Source organism: Phaseolus vulgaris, chromosome 2 (genome assembly GCF_051622355.1).
Source record: "Phaseolus vulgaris cultivar YP4 chromosome 2, ASM5162235v1, whole genome shotgun sequence".
Classification (NCBI taxonomy): Eukaryota; Viridiplantae; Streptophyta; class Magnoliopsida; order Fabales; family Fabaceae; genus Phaseolus; species Phaseolus vulgaris.
In genome coordinates, this window is record NC_143499.1 from 3668844 (window position 1) to 3688053 (window position 19210).

Consider the following 19210-nt stretch of genomic DNA (forward strand, 5'->3'; position numbering starts at 1 on the left):
CTTTTTCAAGTTATTCAAAACATGAGAAATAACCGATAAACTTAATTTATAATAGATTCGAAATAATAAATAATTTTGATATAATGTGAATTTTAAGTTTAACTTAATTTTATCAAATTATCTTATAAAATATGATTTATATTCATTTATATATTATAAAATATATTAATCATAGATTTGGATTTGTAACCAATAACCTCACAAGTTAGTTAACTAAGAAATTGTACACTATATATAACTTTACCTTTCTACACAAGTTATTTAAAAAAAAATCTAAAAAAACAAATTTATAGCAGAAGGTAATTCTCAAGTTAATGAGGGTAAAATTAATACATTGGTAATATTTAAAAAATTAGTAAAAGTAATTATTTTTGTTGGTGTATGTGATTTTATCTAAAGTGTCTTATTTTAAAGACAGATGATATTATTTATACACTTTTGATTATTAGGTATAATTGATATGAAGTCTTATATTCTATTAAATGAATTTCACATTATTTTTCTAATAATATAAAATATATTAAAAAAGACGTATTTGAAAATGTACTATTATACTCTCTCTTTAAAAACATTATTTTATGTTTTCTTGAGAATCGATTTCTCTAACCCAAGCAAGAGAAAAAAAAAAGCAAGGAATTACAGATGCTTGAGCTAGTTAATTTTAATTTCATGAAGTTTTTATATAATTTTGAAAATATTTTTTAAAGCCCAAATTGTAATTAACTTGCTAAATTAATATTGAAGACATTTCGAAATTTCTTGTAAATATATTAGGTAATTTTTAAAAGAAAACACAAATAGTTAGGAAATCAAATTACTTTAACGTTTATGTAATTTGAAAAGATTATGAGGTGAAAGACTAGGAAGAATTGTATGCAACTTTGGAAATAATTTTTGAAACCCAGTTCAGTTTGAACTATGAACTTGTAAAATATATTCCAGTGAACTAAATGGCAGTTTGGTGACTCTTTCTTCCGGCACAACTTCCCCCACTTCCATAAATTTTCGTATTTTCAAAAATATTCTTATGTAATATTCTTTTCAAAAATATTCTTATGTAATATTCTTATTACATAATCTGAAAGTCATTTTTTAAATTCGTAATTAATTTTCGAATTATATGATCCAGAAATCTTTTTTCATATGCATAATTAATTTCTGAATTATATAATTCAGAAGTCTTTTCTAGCTTTCGGATTGTGTAATCCAGAAGCATTTTTTTCAAATGCGTACTCGGATTATATAATCCAGAAACTACTACAAAATCTAGACTTATGGATTATATAATCCATAATACCATTAATGAAATATGAAAATGACACAAGAAAGATAAAAAAATATTTTTATGTTTTGTATGAGATATCAAAAGAACAGAACATATGGAGGTGCAGGAAGAAACGGTCTAGTTTGTTTTAGACAATGCCAATGAATTAGCAGTTCAATCGAGTCAAAATTGATTGAGTGCAGAAAGCAATTGCCTTCCTTGCACCCCTACATTGCACTACAAAACAAAATTAAAAAAAAATGCAGACATAAATCCGAAAAGTCAACTTCACAATATCAATTTGAACCTACCTAATCATCTTTCAAAATTTTCAAAATTACCCTTTATTCTGAATTTGAAAATTTTAAAATACAATTCAAAAATCTCAAGTAAATTCATAATAAAAGAAACATTCGGTAAAAGAAAATCCAGAACAGAATCTAGAAATACACTCTGGAAAAGAATTTCCAGAATTCAAAAATATGTTCTGAAAATTCTGGAAGTATTTTTTATATACACCCTCATTTCATTTTAAGATCATTTTCTTCATTTCCCAGAGACATTTTTATCATTTTAGTGGAAAATTGGGTATAGGTTGAAATTGATATGGTGTGGAAAGAATTTTACAACTGAAAACAGTTTTATTTGGTTAAACATGTAGCCCAATTTGATTTGGCAGAGCTGGGCCGAATACTTTGTAAACCTTATATCCATCTCCTATCTCAAGACTGTTTCTTCCTGCACCTCCATATCTTCTTCTGGCACCTCCATACACAACATGAAAATACATTTTTATCCTTCTTGTACCACCCCATAAAATAACTTCTGAATTATGTAATGCGAAAATCTTTTTTCAAATGCGTTTCCAGATTACATAATCTGGAAGTATCCAGAAATATATGAAAAAAGACTTCCGAATTATATAATCCGGAAGCTAATTACAAATTTAAAAAATGACTTCCAGATTATATAATCCAAAATATTACATAAGAGCATTTTTGGAAATACGAAAATCTATGGAGGTGAGAGAAGAAGGTATGGAGTGCAGGAAGAAGCAGCCCTATCTCAAAGTCGCGTACACATAATTGCATTTTGTAGTAGAAAAACTCATAATACAAAATAGAAATGGAATGAAAAGGTTTGATTCAATCTATTCTCTTTAGTTTTGTTGACTCCATTGATCAACCTCCTAAGTGGTTCTTGGTTGGCATGTGCAACACGCTTACAAGATTAGCAATAGAAAGCATATATGGTGCAATTGACAATTATTTACTCCTTTTCTGCTGGGGATCTCAATTATTTTTTCTCTCTATATTTAATGTCAATATAATTAGACATGTTTCTAATAATTCTTTTTTAGTTTATTGAAGCTTTTGTAATTCTTGCTTCAGTTTACTTTCAATAACAAACAGATCAAGGCTTTTACTTAAGAGTTTTGTATGGTTACTTTCTAATTGTCTTAGTTCAATAACCCATACAATAAAGTGTGTTTAGATGAGACAATTTAAGAAATTGTGAATTTTAAATTCCTTGAAGTGAACGAATAATACTGATTATGAAGACTAAATTGTAATTTTAGATTAAAAAATACAAATGTACCTGACTTTCTACATAAATGCGATTTTGATCACCCAAATGCGATTTTGTTTGGTATTCGGTTGAAGAGACCATATATAACTCAATCTAAGTTGCCATTATCTTCTTGAATAAAAACTAATAGAATTAGCTATAATCATTACACAAGTCTTAGAAGAATGATTTGAAAAACTAGAAGACAATAACAAACAATCAGGCATACATTTGGAGAGCCAAAAAAGTTACAAAAACCATATAATATTATCTCAGTATTAGAAATTTCTATAACCGAAAAACAATTTAGATTCCATTACCCCATCTACTGTTTACAACGTCCTACATCTATCACATACAAGAAGAAACAAATCTCAAGTACAGGCTTTAAAAGTTCAGGCAACTTCATGTGCATGTGTGCATCTTTCCTATTTGTAATGCCCCTAAAAAGAAATTCTCCCAAAAACATGAAACCCTTGCTTCTCCCCCCAATTGGGAACATTGGAACTCACTTCTCAGTTTCAACGGGTATACAAGCACAAGCTTAGAAGATGAACGGTGATAAGTCAAAAAATCATTAACTAATTTAATTTTGGTTATTGGAAGATACTTTTTTTTTCCTCTTATGTTTGGGCTTGACGGCATCCTTCAGAGTCTTACCTTCATTGCTCTGCCCACCGGTTAGAGACTTGTCAATTGGAGAAAAATCTGTCTTAATTTCCTGTGGTGGTTCCTTGGGCTTAGTCTCACTTCTTGAATCCTTTCGTTTAATAGGAACTGATGGTCCTGCATATCATACAGCTATTCTAATGAGTGGAGGCACTCAGGCACCATTAGACCACACACACGAGTAATTGACAGACACCAACTTATAATTTGAAATGGATAATGAATCCTGATAAGAAAAAAGCCTAAATAAAAGCAACAGAAGAAAGCTAATTTCATAATTGAAGATGAAAGAGCAGCTATTACCCCGTGAAGCCAGAGAAGCTTTTAGAAGATCTGAATCGACAGCCTCTGAGTATGGATCCCTGAGGAAGTGAAGGAACAACGGTGTAAAGATATAACATGCAATTTTATTAAATTTAAAAGAATAAGTGTTACTTATTATGTCCTTAACATAGAGAAAATTCAGAATGGAAGGATCTCAAAATGGTAACTGTTCTCACCGAATCTCTCATCAAAAGCCTAGAAATATTTTTTCTATACGTTACAATGATCAATTGACGAAAGCATTAAAGTGTTTAGTTCTCCTTCCAAAGTATAACATGCCTTATAAGAAGCAATAGCTCAACCATAAAATCGAACTAACCGAACAGTACAGTAACCTTATGATTTTAAGGAGAGAAAAGTTAATTTGCTATGAAACTCTTTAAATTCATGCAGCTCGGAGTCAGCAAGATTGAAATCAAATATAATTGTTGCCTCATTGACCCCAAAATGATATTGTTGTACCAAGACTCAATTAGTTGAGGAAGTTAATTATTTTTTCTATCTTTTCATAAATTGATTCATTTAGTTTGATCTTGTTGAGCAGTGAAAAACTATCAAACTTCATCCTTGTGGTTTGCTACTTTGCTTTATCATAGAGTTCAACTACTTTTGCTCAAAGTGTATATTAATATTAATTTTTATATCAGAGATAAACTCTTACTGGTTTAGTCTATAAGTGGAATCCATGAAACATAAACTCTCAAATTTGACACCTTACTCTGCAACTTGTAATAGTGATTACTAGTTTCATTTTCTTTTGTATACAATGATTATAAACAAATTTCAAAACCAAAAACGAACAAAAAGAAAAGTATTAGTTTTTGGACTAGCTGATAACATACCAACTTGAAGATCCACCGGTGAAATTCTTCGAGTCTCCATCCTTACTATGTTCTTGTCCTGAAGGTGTGGCTTCACATTCCATAGAATTTTCCTCTTCTTTCAGCTTCAAATTTTCCAAACCGCTACCATCCTCATCACCAACTAATTGATTTTGTTTTTCACCTATTCCAGCAGAAGCACCACATACATCCACAACAACAGACGAAGAGTGCCGCTTAATCTTCCTTAACGCCCTTTCATTGTTGTGTATTTCTACCTAATCAGAGAACACAAACAAAAAAACAATTTACCAAACACATAGACTACAAAATTGATATGACACTCAAACAAGTGAAGCAATATACAGTGAAGAAAAGAGAACTCACAGCATCCTTAATCTTAGTTGTAATATCAATAGCTTTATCATGAGCAAGTTTCAAGCAATGCATGATAAATCTATGAGAGACACCCTCTCCCCCAGCCTTCTGAATCGCACAAACGTCGCCGTTTGAATTAAGCGTCGCAGTCATGCGTCCCGTCATCACACACTCTTCTTCATGCGTAGGATCTATCACCTACACACATAAACCCTAAACCCTAACTAAAAGCTCCAAAACCGAAATCATGCAAAAAGAAAAAAAACGGAAGAATCCTTACAAGGAGATTTTCATTGCTGAAAAATCCAAACGTAACAGCAATCGGGAGATGATGTATAATCAACGGAATCGGATCGCGCTCTTCGGGAGGATGCACCACCACTTCCTGGCCGTCTTCTCCGGCCAGCGAGCATTCCGGCCGTCGGAACGTCAACAGAGAAGCCAGCGCCGCGATATTGGCAGCGTCAACGAGATTTCCGGCATTGTCGAGGATGTGGATATCAACGCGAATGGCCCAAACGAGTTTGCCGGAGAGGACACAGAGCGACTCGGTGTCGATGGCACGGCTTTCGCGCAGGCCGCGGTCGACGACGCGGCCAAGCTCGACGGCGGACTCGGCCGGGCGACCGGGCTCGAAGGAGGGGTCGGCCATGGGAGAGAACTCGGTGAAGATGGAGAGGGAGCCCTCGTTGGGCCTGTCTTTGTAGGGCCTAACGAGTTGGGCTGTGACGAAGGTGATGACGTGGGTGTGGCCCAAATGGACCTCCGCGGAGCCGTCTTGCTTGGCGAGGTTGATGGTGAGCTTGCGGTGGTCGGAGGGGCGGCGGCCGTCGACACGGAGGTCGGACAGAAGAGCCGCTTCGATGAATTTGTTGTCGTTGAGAGGCATTCGCCAACTGTTTGCTAGCCTCTGCTCCATCTTCACTGCCTCTGCTTCGCAATGTTTGGGTTTTAGGTCAAAACTATTCTTATTACTTCAATATCACTCTCTGTAACTGGGTTTATATTATGTTATTTCAATCTAAATATTTTTTTTTTCTTTTAATAAGTATTTTACGAGATATATATTCTTTTATTTAATTTTAAATGTATTTTTGGTTTAAATATTTTTTATATTTTACTAGTGGAAACAATCTGTATTTTTTTATTTTTATCATATATATATATATTTATGTTTAATATTTCAATTCATATTTTTTTTAAAAGTAAAAAACCAAATAATAAGAAATAACAATTAAACCAAAATAATAAAAAGGATAACATAAAAATATAAAAAAAAAGTTGTTTCATACAGTGAGAAGTGTTTTAATCTTGATAAACTGCTTTATTTCATGTTTTTGACAAACTATTTTACATTTGTTTTTTTACAAAATAACAGTATATTAATTTTTAAAAATGAAAATGGAAAGCAGTTTTCAATTAATTACAATAATAATTAGTTATTTAAAAAATAAGAAATAACTCAAATATTTAAAATAAAATATTAATAAAGATAAAATAAAATAAAAATTGTATATATCAAGTTATAATAGAAATTTCAAAAAGTATAAATTATAGTTAAATACTTTAAATAATGATATAATATTAGTAGCATAATAAGTATACATTTAATATATTAATATATTAATGAAGACGGTAATGGTAGTCACATTTAACTTTTATTATATGAATATTTTAAAGGTATAGAGTTTTCATGATATTTTAATTTTTATATATTTTATCTTTAACTATTTACTATTTTAATCTTAATTTCACTATCATTTTATTGTTTTTTTTCCATATATACAATTTTATATCAATTTCACTTCCTAAATATATTTATATCAATTTGATTTTAAACTTAGTTGACTATTTGATTAAACAACTCTACCTCAACTAGAGCTCAACCTTAAATTGAATTAAGGTTGATAATTCTACTTAATGACTTTGGCATGATTAAAGTTTAGTCTTAGACTGATGTTAACCATTCTAATGAATGATTATAGTTTGATTAAAGTCCAGCCTCATACTGAACTAAGTTTGACTATTCAACTGAACTTCTCTAGTTCGACTAGAGATCAATCTTAGGTTGAACTTAGCTCGGCCAGAGTCCAGTAAAAAAATAACTATTAAATATGAGAAGACATGATCTTTTGTTTCTAGGTGCTTGGAATGACAAGCTCTCGAGGAGTTTAAGAACCTGCAGAAGATCGTTTAGCCTTTTCACACTACTCGACTCGAGACTGAGGTCCCATGTCCCATTAATTAGCCTAATCTCTTACTAAAAGGGAATGAAACTTATCTAAAAAGTCGATAATAAAACTTACTAATAAAAAATCAATAAAACTACCTAAAATTTTAACTAAAAATAAAGAAATATTTGCATGTTGTACTTAAAATTAGTCAAAAAAATATATATAAACTTTAAAGATTAGATAATATTAATTAAGATGGAGGATAACAAACAACTAACTAAGTCTTATAAAATACATTTCTCACTAAATAAATTTTCTAAATATCATAGTTTGAGACTAGTTAAGCTTTGAATCAGAACAATAATCAATAATTTTAAAACTTCATTTCACATTGTAAAATGTTAAAATTTATATTAAGGTATTTTAATTTTGTTGCCCGACATTTAAAACTGCAGAAAAAAGAAAGAAAAGGAAAAAAATGTCCAAGAGACTATTACACGTAAATTACCAAAATCAGGAATTCATTTACATGAAAATAGATTGTATAACGTGTTTTTGTGTGCAATTAGTGATTTGTGACATTGCATAACGTGATTATTAATAGAGTTGAAGTTTGTTTATCTTGGCATATATTATTAGTAATGGATCTGTGTGTCATTATCTGATAGAAGCCTGCACCAATAAGAACAGCACAGATGAAAATATACCTTTGCCTCATCAATAATGAATCGTTAAGAATGCATGGTACATGTTTGGTTTATTGCCATTAGAAACAACCCAGTTTCTTTTCCTTAAAGATTTTACATTGCAGGCCCTTTTGAGCATAATGGTATGGTTTTACGGATTGGCCTTTTTGACGCTACGGAAAACATCTTGCATTAATTTCTCATGCTCTTTAAGCATATCATCAAGGTTTCCACCCGGACGCATCAATGGTCCAGAGCAGTGTATCCTATTTTTCTTCGGCATAGGACCCTGAAATAACAACACAACAGGTATATCAAAAACTGTTATGTGCCTATTATGATTAAAAAATTAGTTTATTGGAGTGTGGAGTGTATGTTTTGTAGTGTTAAGATATCAGCACCCAGAATGTAAACCCTAGAGAAAAGTTGACTAACTACTTTTGCTTTGTTTTTAACATTCACAACACTTTCCAATCTTAAATCTTAAGGTTGTATGTGTACTACTTTACTATCAAATGGTAGATTTTGTTGGAGATCTCACATCAACTAAAGATTAAAGTATTTCACAGTCTGTATGTGGGAGGCAAATCTCATCTTATAAACCGGTTTTATAAACTTAAAGTCTATTTTTTAATATGGTATCAAAATCATTTCGAACCTATTCTAGCAAGAATTTGTTGGACTTATCAGATCATCCGTTATCGGATCACCCATAAATATATAATCTTAGGTGCAAACCTCACCTTAGGCAATCTGCTATCGAACCACTCATAAATATATAATCTGAGGTACAAAACTCACCTTATAAACTAGTTTTATAAGATTGAGGCTTAAAGTCTACTTCTTAATCTCTGGTTATTTAAAAGGTTGGAAACCAGAAATGATGTAATGAAGAGAAGGTAGGTTGTTGTTTACCATGCTGGATTCACGAGCAGACGAGCCTGGTTCCTTTTTGACGGAAGAGGTACATAAATTTGCTGTTGCTTGATTCAAATGAGACCTCTGATTGGTCAAATATGATTCTGGTCTCTTACACACTGAGGATGATCCTGCTACACTGTTGTGCATCATGGTAGTAGCATGCGTGTAGCCACCATGTACACTTACTATGCCTCCACCATTTTCATTGGGTTCCCCATTCTCCTGGCATAAATATTTTTGACGGTACATTGAAGTATTTGGTTTCCTCTGCCAATGTTCAAGTATTCATGACTGTCAGAATCAAATAAGGTGTTGGACTATGAGGCTTGAAAACACCTCTTAAATTTAAATGGTGTGTTCGTATCAAACATACCCGCATAGATATATTTCCATGAGCATTGTACTGTGGTGAACCCAATGCCTTGGTATCTCCTGCTCCCCTAAGAACAGATGCTGGTGCACGTCCTCTAACAGCTTCCTGGTTTTTCCTGATTGAAAACAAAAGGTGAAGTTCTATGAATGTGAATATGGCACTTTTAACCACAACATTAAATGGTACCAACACAACGTTCAATGTAAAATCTTTAATGGGATGCAAATGTTTTAACACAGTCTTGGCTTCCACTAAAACATGTATCTCCATCATAGAGTTCGGTCACTGTTCTCATATAGTTGTGCTACTTTCATTTTTTTTTGCTGGGAGGAGATCTTTAGCTCTACCATGTTTCCACCAAGGAAAATGGTACTAATGAATAACGTGAAAAAAATTATCATGACTATCAAATCTAGTTAGCAAGAGAAGGATGTAAATTATGTATTTCTGTGACATAACATGAAAAAAAGTCAGTGAGACTGTTAATTAATCACTCAATCAGAATTCAGTATCTTCAATATCTTGGGTATTAAAACATATAATACCTTGTAGCTTCCTTGTCTCGACGCTTGGAATCAAACTCCTTGCTTGGTGAAAACTTTGGTAAACTTGAGGGATCACAAGGTAAGGGATTTGTAGTGAAGAACTAGCAAATATCCAACATGAACAGTAATATGGTAAGTAGGATACCCAAAAACACTGATAGTAAATAGAACATCGTCACTTTGAAAAACTAGTCAGAAAAGCCTAAAAGAATGTAAGGGGGAAATAATGACAGTTGGGACTCTTAAAATTCTAAACTTTTAACCGTTCTCAGTGATGATTCTTAAAAGAAAAATGTTACTTTGACAAAAGTAGATTGAAATGTAATAGTTTACAACTGTGATTTGATAATACAATTTCAAACTTGTTCTATTTCAGTATAAAATTGTTTCTCTTTCCGATTGTAATATGGTGGATGGTTGTCAATATATCATCACTCTTAAAAAAAGTGAAATGTTAAAGTAACTTTACTCTTAGCTGTCACATGTTTTCATTTAAAATGCACTAAAAGCACTTATAACAGCATAAAAACAAAATTAATTTCCATGTAAAGTATGTTAAAAAAAGAATAAAAGGCTTCAGAGAATTACCTCACTTTCCAGTGCAGAAGTTGCTGATCCTCGACCTTCTGGTTCTATTGTTAGGAGCTTATCAACAAGAGCCAATGCCGGGGGAGAAAGATTTTTAAATGTTTCAGACACTTGGCGGTTGTAAGGGTGTTGTGGCTTAAAACTTGTTGCATGAGGAAGTTTTGTTTTCTGCCAATAGTCTTCAGATGGCGAACCACAAAGTTTAAAAATTTTGTGCATTTGTTCCACCTGCGTATATTAAATCATTCTCAAAGTTAAATTGCAATTCCTTGTCTGTGCTTAGTAGTAATAGAAATTCTCTGTTTATTATTCTCTTTTGTTTACTTGGTTAGCGAACCTTCTACCTCAATGGGTCTTGTTCTTAGAGTGTAATCTATACATATGAAGCTCTAACACTCATTTTAAATGGTGTGTCTGTGCCGGACACATGTATCGGACATTGACTCTCGTAGGACACATATCGTGAAGTGTCAAATTTAAAAAATATTTGCTGGATTTCTAACAATTCTAGCACGAGTCTAACACAATTTTAAAAAGGAAAAATACATTAATTTTCTAAAAACTCAAATTTATTGTATAAATTTTATTATGATTATAAAAATAAGGAACAAATCCTTTTGAACTAGTTATAAAAAACATTTTTCAACTAAAAAAAAACTAAAACATACTTAGTGCACATAAATCTTTATTGTCAATTTATATAATTCATAATTATATAATATATAGATCCGTGTCTCGTGTCCTACATTTTAGAGATTATACGTATCTTTGTGTTCGTGTCCGTGTCATATCAGTGTGTGCTACATTATACTTTGATTTGACTTGAATATATGAACTAAAACACAGGCTCAATTGACAATAGACAAAATTTAGAAAAACGGCACCATTTTAGTATAAGAGCTAATTATGAACATTGGTTCATGAAACCAACCTCTGTTCTTCCAGGCATGATCGGCTTCCCCGCTAGCAATTCGGCTAGAATGCAACCAACACTCCACAAGTCAATTGCATCTCCATACTCTGTAGCACCCAGCAAAAGCTCAGGTGCTCTATACCACAGAGTCACAACACGGCTAGTCAATGGCTGCTTTTTTTCAGGTTCATATACTGTTGAAAGACCAAAATCTCCTATTTTGAGATTTCCATTGTTGTCAACCAAAAGATTTGAACCCTTGATGTCACGGTGCAACACACCACGACTGTGGCAATGCTCAAGCCCACGAAGCAGCTGCTGCATAAAACATTTTATCTGCAAAGCCAACAAGTAAATAATTGGATAACATACAGCTAAAAAAACTACCACTGAATGTATTCCCTTTATACCTATTCACCATTCTGTCAATAGCCAATTTAGCTATAAACTCAAGGTAAAATGTCTGTGACCAGAATCCACTCAAGGTAATCATTACTAAATCCCAGAAATTTGTTCAAAAATAGTAGCTATTTAAGAGTACTTTTAATTAAGTCTTAACATGTAAGGCATGTACCTGTGGTTCAGTTAACTTCAAGCCATGTGTAGTTGCTAGCCCAGCAAGGTCATGTTCCATGTATTCAAAAACAAGGTACAAACTGGTGGATGTTCTTGAGGTGACAAGACCCTCAAGCTTCATGACATTAGGATGGTCAAGTTGACGCATAATATAGATTTCTCTTGCCATGAACCGAACACTTTCCATATCTGCACTTGAAAACCGAACCTTCTTCAAAGCCACAATTTTACCTGTCTCAAGGTCACGAGCTTTATGCACAGTACTATAAGCCCCTTGTCCAACCTGCACACACAGCATTCACTTGCATGTAAATTGTTTGAGACATTTTCAGAGAAAAGGGGTGGCATGAAGTAGTGATATTTTGAAACTAACTTGGTCTAATTTTTCAAAAGAGTCTGCCCTTCGAGGCACCCACCCTTTGATGGCTTCTGCTGCCACTGAAGATAACCAAACAGGCCATCCCAAATCAACTTGTCCTCCTGCAATATGCTGCACGCTAAGTATTCTGCTCATCATTGGCAATTTTTCATCTACACCAGAACTCACTGTCATACACTTCTGGTGCTGGATTTTTGTGGCATCTAAGTGGTTGCTTTTATCATCTGAGGCCACTTTGGCAGTTCCTCTGATTGATTGTGATGATGAATGAATCATTCGGGGCACCGAACCATCCCTGCTATTACTAATATCTAACTGTGCAGTTGAGACAGAAGGAGCAACCAGTTGTACTGAAGACTTGTTCGATTCCTTTTCTTTCTCTTTCTCTTTCTCATATTCATCAACTCTGTATTTGTTTGAGGAGTCTTTTGAGCAGATGCACCCCATGTTCTTACAAAAGGGGTGTTGCTTTGTTTATCCAATAACCAAATCAATCAACAAATCACTCCCTTTTTGTGAAACTTGTTAAACAACTGGGTACACTTGTATTTTCTTGGGAACCCAGAAGCTCCCACCCTTCTAATTCCTTTAGTCAAGTAGCCATTTACCGTGAAAACTTGTATTGGGTACCCTTTATTATTGAGAACAAAGACGATCATGCCAGTGGAAAACCCACCAACAAAATCAATGTTGCAATGTGTCTATCAACAAGAATTCATGAAGAACGAATACAAAGTTTTTTGCATTGGATTCCCAGATTGTAGAATCTTAACAAGGACTCAAATACCAAATGGCTTGAGATTTTGAAAATCAATCACTGTAAATGAATGAACAGAAATGTATAATAACCACGGAAGAACAAACAAAGAAAGGATTCCCCAATCAGAGGGTTGATGATTCAACTGAAAAGGAGGTAGATGAAAGAGAATGAAGGAAAAGAGCTCAAATTCCTTGACCTTTGACGGGTGAAAAGGATAAAACCGTGTGGAGAATTTGCTGCAATGAAAAGAGAAGGGCACAACAACATTAACAACAACAATGCAGGATGATTTTCTTGGTTTTTTGTTGAAATGGAAAGAAAAAGAAAATGTTTTTGATTGTTGTTATGTTGTGTACAGAGGAAAAGCTGAAGGGAGGGAAGGACATTAAGGGAAAATTGAAAAAAGAAAAAAGAGTTTATTTGATAATGGGAAAAATGGTTGGAGAGATGGAAACAGAGATGAGGGATTTGCGGGTTCTGTGCGAGAAATGCGAATCACCCAACAAAATCTTAATTTCACAAACAGTTAAACTAACGTTAATACCAATTAACGATAATAACTGCCGCGGTTTAAATATTTTTTTTACAAAATATATATATATATATATATATATATATATATATATTCGAGTATATAGAAACAATTAACTCTTCCTCTAATCTGTTCGGCTTCTCGATCTCATTTCGGTTTGAACTGGTTCTTGGGTGTATGATATGGACTCTCACTTGTTGAATTTGGCCAAATTCAACTTTCAATTTCTCGTAACACTTGTTAGGATAAGTTTTAAATGACTCTGATATATTACAAAATGAACTTTAAGTCTAACTCAACCTCATAAAACCGGCTCATAAAATCGGGTTATGGAATGAGGCTTGCATTCACCTATATATAATAAAATATTTTCATTTTTATTCTATGTGAGATATAAAAAAAAATAACTAGTAAAAGAATAAAAATTTGATTGAATTTAAATTACCATTCTTGTAACTCATTTATTTTTCCAACTCTTGTGTTTTGTGAGTGGAGTAGACCTTGTAAATACAGTGAGTATGCATTTTGCTCTGCAAAAGCTACAGATACATCACTTTTCAGAAGTTTCAGATATCTGCCTCCTTTTTTCAGCTTAATTAGACCAATGAGTTTATTAGGCGGATTCTAGTTAAGAAGCAAACAATTAAAGCTAAGGATATCATTTTCTAAATTTAATATTGCAAAACCGATTAGAGATAAAAAAAATATTTTATAATATATAAGTAAGTGTAAATAAGTTTTAATTCTTTTTTAATATGATATTATAATTATTTATATTTCATTCTGAAAATTTGTTGAGTTTATTACGTTATATATATAAATTCTAAATAATTCATAAAATGAAGTTTATATACTATAGAAATACTTGTTCCACTGCACTTACGAAATAATTCTACTAAATCTAAGTGAAAAACAATTTATATTTTCACATACATTTTTCTTTCTTAATCTATTGACAAATTTTAAGGAGAAAATGACTTGGATGATTGATGTTAGTTTTGTCCTCTATAAGCACTTTATTTCATAAACTACCCATTATGCTTGTATATTGTTAACATGGTTTTGTGACATTATAGCCTTGAAGGATTAATATAAAGGATATTTTTAACGTTAAGCAACAAAGATTTATGGTGTTTTTTAAGAAGCTTTCATGGAAAACATAGAAATTGGATTATAAAAATATAACAGTGTTTAAGAAGAAAGGGTTTTGATGGACAAAAGAAAGGTTTTGAATTTGGCAAATCTAGTGCAACTCTGCATCACCCACAAAGATCTTTCAGCCGGCAAGCTTCTTCATGCTCGACTTTTCCGTCTCTGTCTTTTCTCTGACACCTTTCTCTCCAACCACTTCATCGAATTTTATTCAAAGTGCGATGAAATTGCCTCTGCCCACTACGTGTTCGACAATATACCTCACAAAAACATATTTTCCTGGAACGCCATTTTGGCCGCTTATTGCAAAACCCGCAACTTGCAAGACGCATGCCGTCTGTTCCTGCAAATGCCTCAGACGAACACCGTCTCACTGAACACCTTAATCAGCACTATGGTCCGGTGTGGCTATGAACGCCAGGCACTGGACACCTACGATTCGATCATGCTGGAAGGAGTTAAACCATCGCACATAACGTTTGCTACCGTTTTTAGTGCTTGTGGTACTTTGTTGGATGTGAACTATGGCAGGAGAAATCATGGGTTTGTGGTTAAGGTCGGTCTTGAAAGTAATATATATGTCGTTAATGCTCTTTTGTGCATGTATTCTAAGTGTGGGCTTAATGTAGATGCGCTTCGTGTTTTTAGGGACATTCCTGAGCCTAATGAGGTTACTTTCACAACCATGATAGGGGGATTAGCTCAGACAGATAAAGTCAACGAAGCTTTGGAATTGTTTAGACTAATGTTGAGAAAAGGGGTTCCTCTTGATTCTGTCTCCTTGTCCAGCATATTGGGTGTGAGTGCGAAAGGGGAAAGGGACATTGGTCTCTACCATGGTCTCTCAAGTAATGCACAAGGAAAACAAATTCATACACTATCAATTAAACTGGGATTTGAGAGAGACCTCTATTTATGCAACTCTTTGCTTGATATGTATGCGAAAATTGGGGATATGGACAGTGCTGAGACGGTTTTTGTTAATTTGAATCAACACAGTAATGTTTCTTGGAATATAATGATAGCTGGGTACGGGAACAGATGTAACAGTGAGAAAGCTGCAGAGTATCTTCAGAGAATGCAGTATGATGGATATAAACCAGATGATGTTACTTATATTAATATGCTGACAGCGTGTGTCAAGTCTGGGGACTTAAGAACCGGGCGTCTAATATTTGACTGCATGCCATGCCCAAATTTGACTTCATGGAATGCTATACTCTCAGTCTATAATCAGAACGGAGACCATAGAGAGGCAATTGAACTGTTTCGAAAAATGCAGTTTCAATGTCAACATCCTGATCGGACTACTTTGGCCCTTATTCTCAGTTCATGTGCTGAATTAGGACTTCTTGAGGCTGGAAAAGAGGTTCATGCTGCGTCTCAAAAGTTTGGATTTTATGATGATGTCTATGTTGCCAGTAGCCTTATTAATGTGTACTCCAAGTGTGGGAAAATGGAGTTGTGTAAGCATGTGTTCAGTAAACTGCCTGAAGTAGATATTGTATGTTGGAACTCAATGTTAGCAGGATTCTCAATCAATGCTCTTGAACAAGATGCCATTTCTTTCTTCAAACAGATGCGACGACTTGGCTTCTTCCCATCTGAGTTTTCTTTTGCTACCATAGTGAGCTCTTGTGCAAAACTTTCTTCCTTGTTTCAAGGTCAACTGTTTCATGCTCAGATCATAAAAGATGGTTTTCTAGATGACATATTTGTGGGGAGTTCTCTAATAGAAATGTATTGTAAATGTGGAGATATACATGGGGCCAGATGTTTTTTTGATGTGATGCCTGGTAAAAATACCGTTACATGGAATGAAATGATACACGGTTATGCACAGAATGGAGATGGTCACAGTGCTCTATGCCTTTATAATGACATGATTTCATCTGGTGAGAAACCTGATGATATTACTTTTGTTGCTGTTTTAACTGCTTGTAGCCACTCGTCTTTGGTTGATGAAGGACTTGAAATATTCAATGCCATGCTGCAAAAATTTGGAGTCGTGCCAAAGTTGGATCATTATACTTGCATCATAGATTGTCTGAGTCGAGCAGGGAGATTCCATGAAGTAGAAGTCTTTCTAGATACCATGCCATGTAAAGATGATGCAGTTGTATGGGAGGTTGTGTTAAGCTCATGCCGTATTCATGCTAACTTAACCTTAGCGAAAAGAGCTGCTGAGGAACTGTATCGACTGGACCCACAAAATTCTGCCTCTTATGTGCTTCTTGCCAACACGTACTCTTCTTTGGGAAGATGGGATGATGCACGTGTTGTAAGGGATCTGATGAGTGATAAAAAGGTCCGTAAGGATCCCGGTTATAGCAGAAGTATGTGCAAGAATGATACACAAATCATTCTAGAAAACGAACAATAATCTCATTATGATGGTCGTTGAAATCAAACCACCTCTGCAGAGACCTTGATTATTTCAACAAAAGGGAGCTCTAATTATGGAGCGAAACCATAATTATAATGGTGAACTGAAGTGTGCCCTGTGAAGGTGGCAAATACGAATATTAACAGGGGTAGATAGGTGAAGTGGTGGTGGTTCGATTTTTGTCATCTTGTCTTTTTGTAAGCCACATACATGTGCGCCACATAAGAGATTGTGTGATTTCAGAAATTAGGTGACTAGTAGGTGTAGGATAAGGTGGTAGAATGTGGAGGGATGAGCCAAGCATGAAGTTAGTATCAACAAGAGATCTGATGGAGTGGATTCTCTCTGGGCAGTGCTGTCCAGGTGTGATATCAATCCAAAATAGTTGCCAGTCAACTGCTTGGGCAGTTCGAGGAGTTGCTTCGAGGATGAGTTAATCGAGGTATTGGTCCAAATGCGACATCATCATCTAGTATTTTCAAATGCCTTCTTGTTTACTTTATACTGGACCTTCTTGAACCAAGAGGGTATTGTTAGTATGATTTATCATGTTATTGCTCAAATATAAAGTTGTTAACACCAAGACTAGTCACTAGCGACATGCATATGCATTTGGATTGTCATATCCTAATAATGCTTGTGAAATATATTCTGATCTCATTGAATGTATGGCTGAATCTTTAAATTGACCGAACTACTTTCATGATGTATGGCATAATCTGTCCCTTGATTTCTGTTATTGCATGCGAGAATATTGATGTGTTTCTATTTATCTTATTGTATGATTGAGTGTAGACTTCTCAGTCTTTGTTTATAGCCTGAGGCATGGGCTCCTGAGGAGGAACCTAGTGATTTTTTCACTTTTTCAAAGGAGGAGCCTCCATGCGTGGAACTCAAGGGAAATATTTTATAGGTGTAGATTAGAGTATGATCAGCTTGTGGTAGGTAGAGTCTTTGTGTTATAACTGTCATTCCTTTCTTTTTATTATGCTATGGGATTGTACATTGGCTTCTTTAGATGAATGGATGGAATCACTTATTTTAATATAGATGTATATGCTTTACACTTTGTTGAATACTTTCCATGAGGATATATAAGAGAAACTTCTCCACAAACTTTTCTATAAGAAGAAAAATAAAATAAAATAAAGGTCCAGGAGCAACCAACAGATGGAAACCAGAGTGGGGCAATGCAATCTGTCTCAAAATGAAGAGGGGCAAACCCATCAAGGGGAGTGCGCCATGTTACATCAAGGATCCTCACTCAATGAAGAGTGTGCGGTGAGGTGATGTTCAGGGGCAATACTGTGATCAGTGGATATCTGGAGTTGAAGGAAAACAAGATGCATATAAAGGAGGATGGTTTATGAGTGGTGACTTGGGAGTGAAGCATCTTGACGGATACATAGAGCTTAAGGATCGTTCTAAGGACATAATTGTGGTGGAGAAAATATCTGCACTATTGAATTGGAAGCAGTGTTTTTTAGTCATCCAGCAGTTTATGAAGCCGCTGTTGTTAGGGTCAGCTTGTGCATTTTGAAGCTGAACAAGGGGTGCAGTGCTACAGAAGAGGAGATAATACAGTTTTGTCAGAATCTTTTGCCTTCTTTTATTGCTCCTCGAACTGTGGTGTTTTCTGATCTGCCAAAAACTTCTGGAAAGACACATAAATATGTTCTGAGGGAGAAGGCAAACACCATGGGAAGATTGTATAAGATCTTCTAAAATGTTTCTAAGCCCGTGTTTAGATGGAGGTGGGAGAGCGAGGAAGTGCGAAATAGGAAACTGAATGTTTCTTCTGAGTTGCAGAGAAAGGAGAAGGGGGAAGAGAGAAACTCAGAGTTTAAAATGACTTATAAACCCTTAATTTTATTCACTATTCCACATTTATATTTTTTTAAAACTATATTACACATATAATAAAACATAAAAAATTAATTATAATAATAAAAAGTATATTAATATTGATAATATGAATATTTAAATATTAAAATAACAATAATATTTAGAATTAATTTATAAAATAATAATATTAATTAAAACAAAATTTTGAAATAATAATAATGAATATATTAAATAAATTAATAATAATTAAATCAATTTATTATATAATAATAATATTATTAATTATTATTTTTACTTACATAAAATATTTAATAATATTATTAAAAATAAATAAAATATTTATAATAAAAATAAT

General features: G+C 33.8%; 3 protein-coding genes across 6 annotated transcripts; 1 reads left to right on the plus strand and 2 right to left on the minus strand.

The window, feature by feature from the left end:
* Positions 1–3042: 3042 nt before the first annotated feature.
* On the minus strand, positions 3043–5997 carry LOC137810268 (exosome complex component RRP45A). 2 transcript variants are annotated; one of them, XR_011080861.2, is made up of 5 exons: positions 5306–5997; positions 5035–5223; positions 4669–4921; positions 3806–3864; positions 3043–3619 (listed from the first exon to the last, which is right to left on the minus strand). XR_011080861.2 is itself a non-coding variant. In XM_068611447.2 (5 exons), exons 1-5 carry the CDS (start codon positions 5942–5944, stop codon positions 3420–3422), a joined length of 1344 nt encoding a protein of 447 aa, XP_068467548.1. In that variant the 5' UTR covers positions 5945–5997; the 3' UTR covers positions 3043–3419. The 2 variants fall into 2 exon arrangements, 1 of the variants encoding a protein (XP_068467548.1); XM_068611447.2 differs by having other exon boundaries at positions 4669–4925.
* Positions 5998–7862: 1865 nt separating this feature from the next.
* LOC137810272 (Protein kinase superfamily protein) lies at positions 7863–13296 on the minus strand. Its single transcript, XM_068611451.2, has 8 exons — positions 12175–13296; positions 11800–12084; positions 11244–11561; positions 10313–10540; positions 9725–9825; positions 9180–9294; positions 8801–9073; positions 7863–8174 (listed from the first exon to the last, which is right to left on the minus strand). The coding sequence occupies exons 1-8, from the start codon at positions 12625–12627 to the stop codon at positions 8037–8039; spliced, it is 1911 nt and encodes a 636-aa protein (XP_068467552.1). The 5' UTR covers positions 12628–13296; the 3' UTR covers positions 7863–8036.
* Positions 13297–14551: 1255 nt separating this feature from the next.
* LOC137810273 (Pentatricopeptide repeat (PPR) superfamily protein) lies at positions 14552–18079 on the plus strand. Of its 3 annotated transcripts, none has more exons than XR_011080862.2 (2): positions 14552–17452; positions 17806–18079. XR_011080862.2 is itself a non-coding variant. In XM_090298091.1 (2 exons), exons 1-2 carry the CDS (start codon positions 15149–15151, stop codon positions 17005–17007), a joined length of 1767 nt encoding a protein of 588 aa, XP_090154217.1. In that variant the 5' UTR covers positions 14666–15148; the 3' UTR covers positions 17008–17666. The 3 variants fall into 3 exon arrangements, 2 of the variants coding, with proteins under 2 accessions (XP_068467553.2, XP_090154217.1); XM_090298091.1 differs by lacking the exon at positions 17806–18079 and having other exon boundaries at positions 14666–15180; positions 15273–17666; XM_068611452.2 differs by lacking the exon at positions 17806–18079 and having other exon boundaries at positions 14552–17666.
* The last annotated feature ends 1131 nt before the right edge of the window (positions 18080–19210 follow it).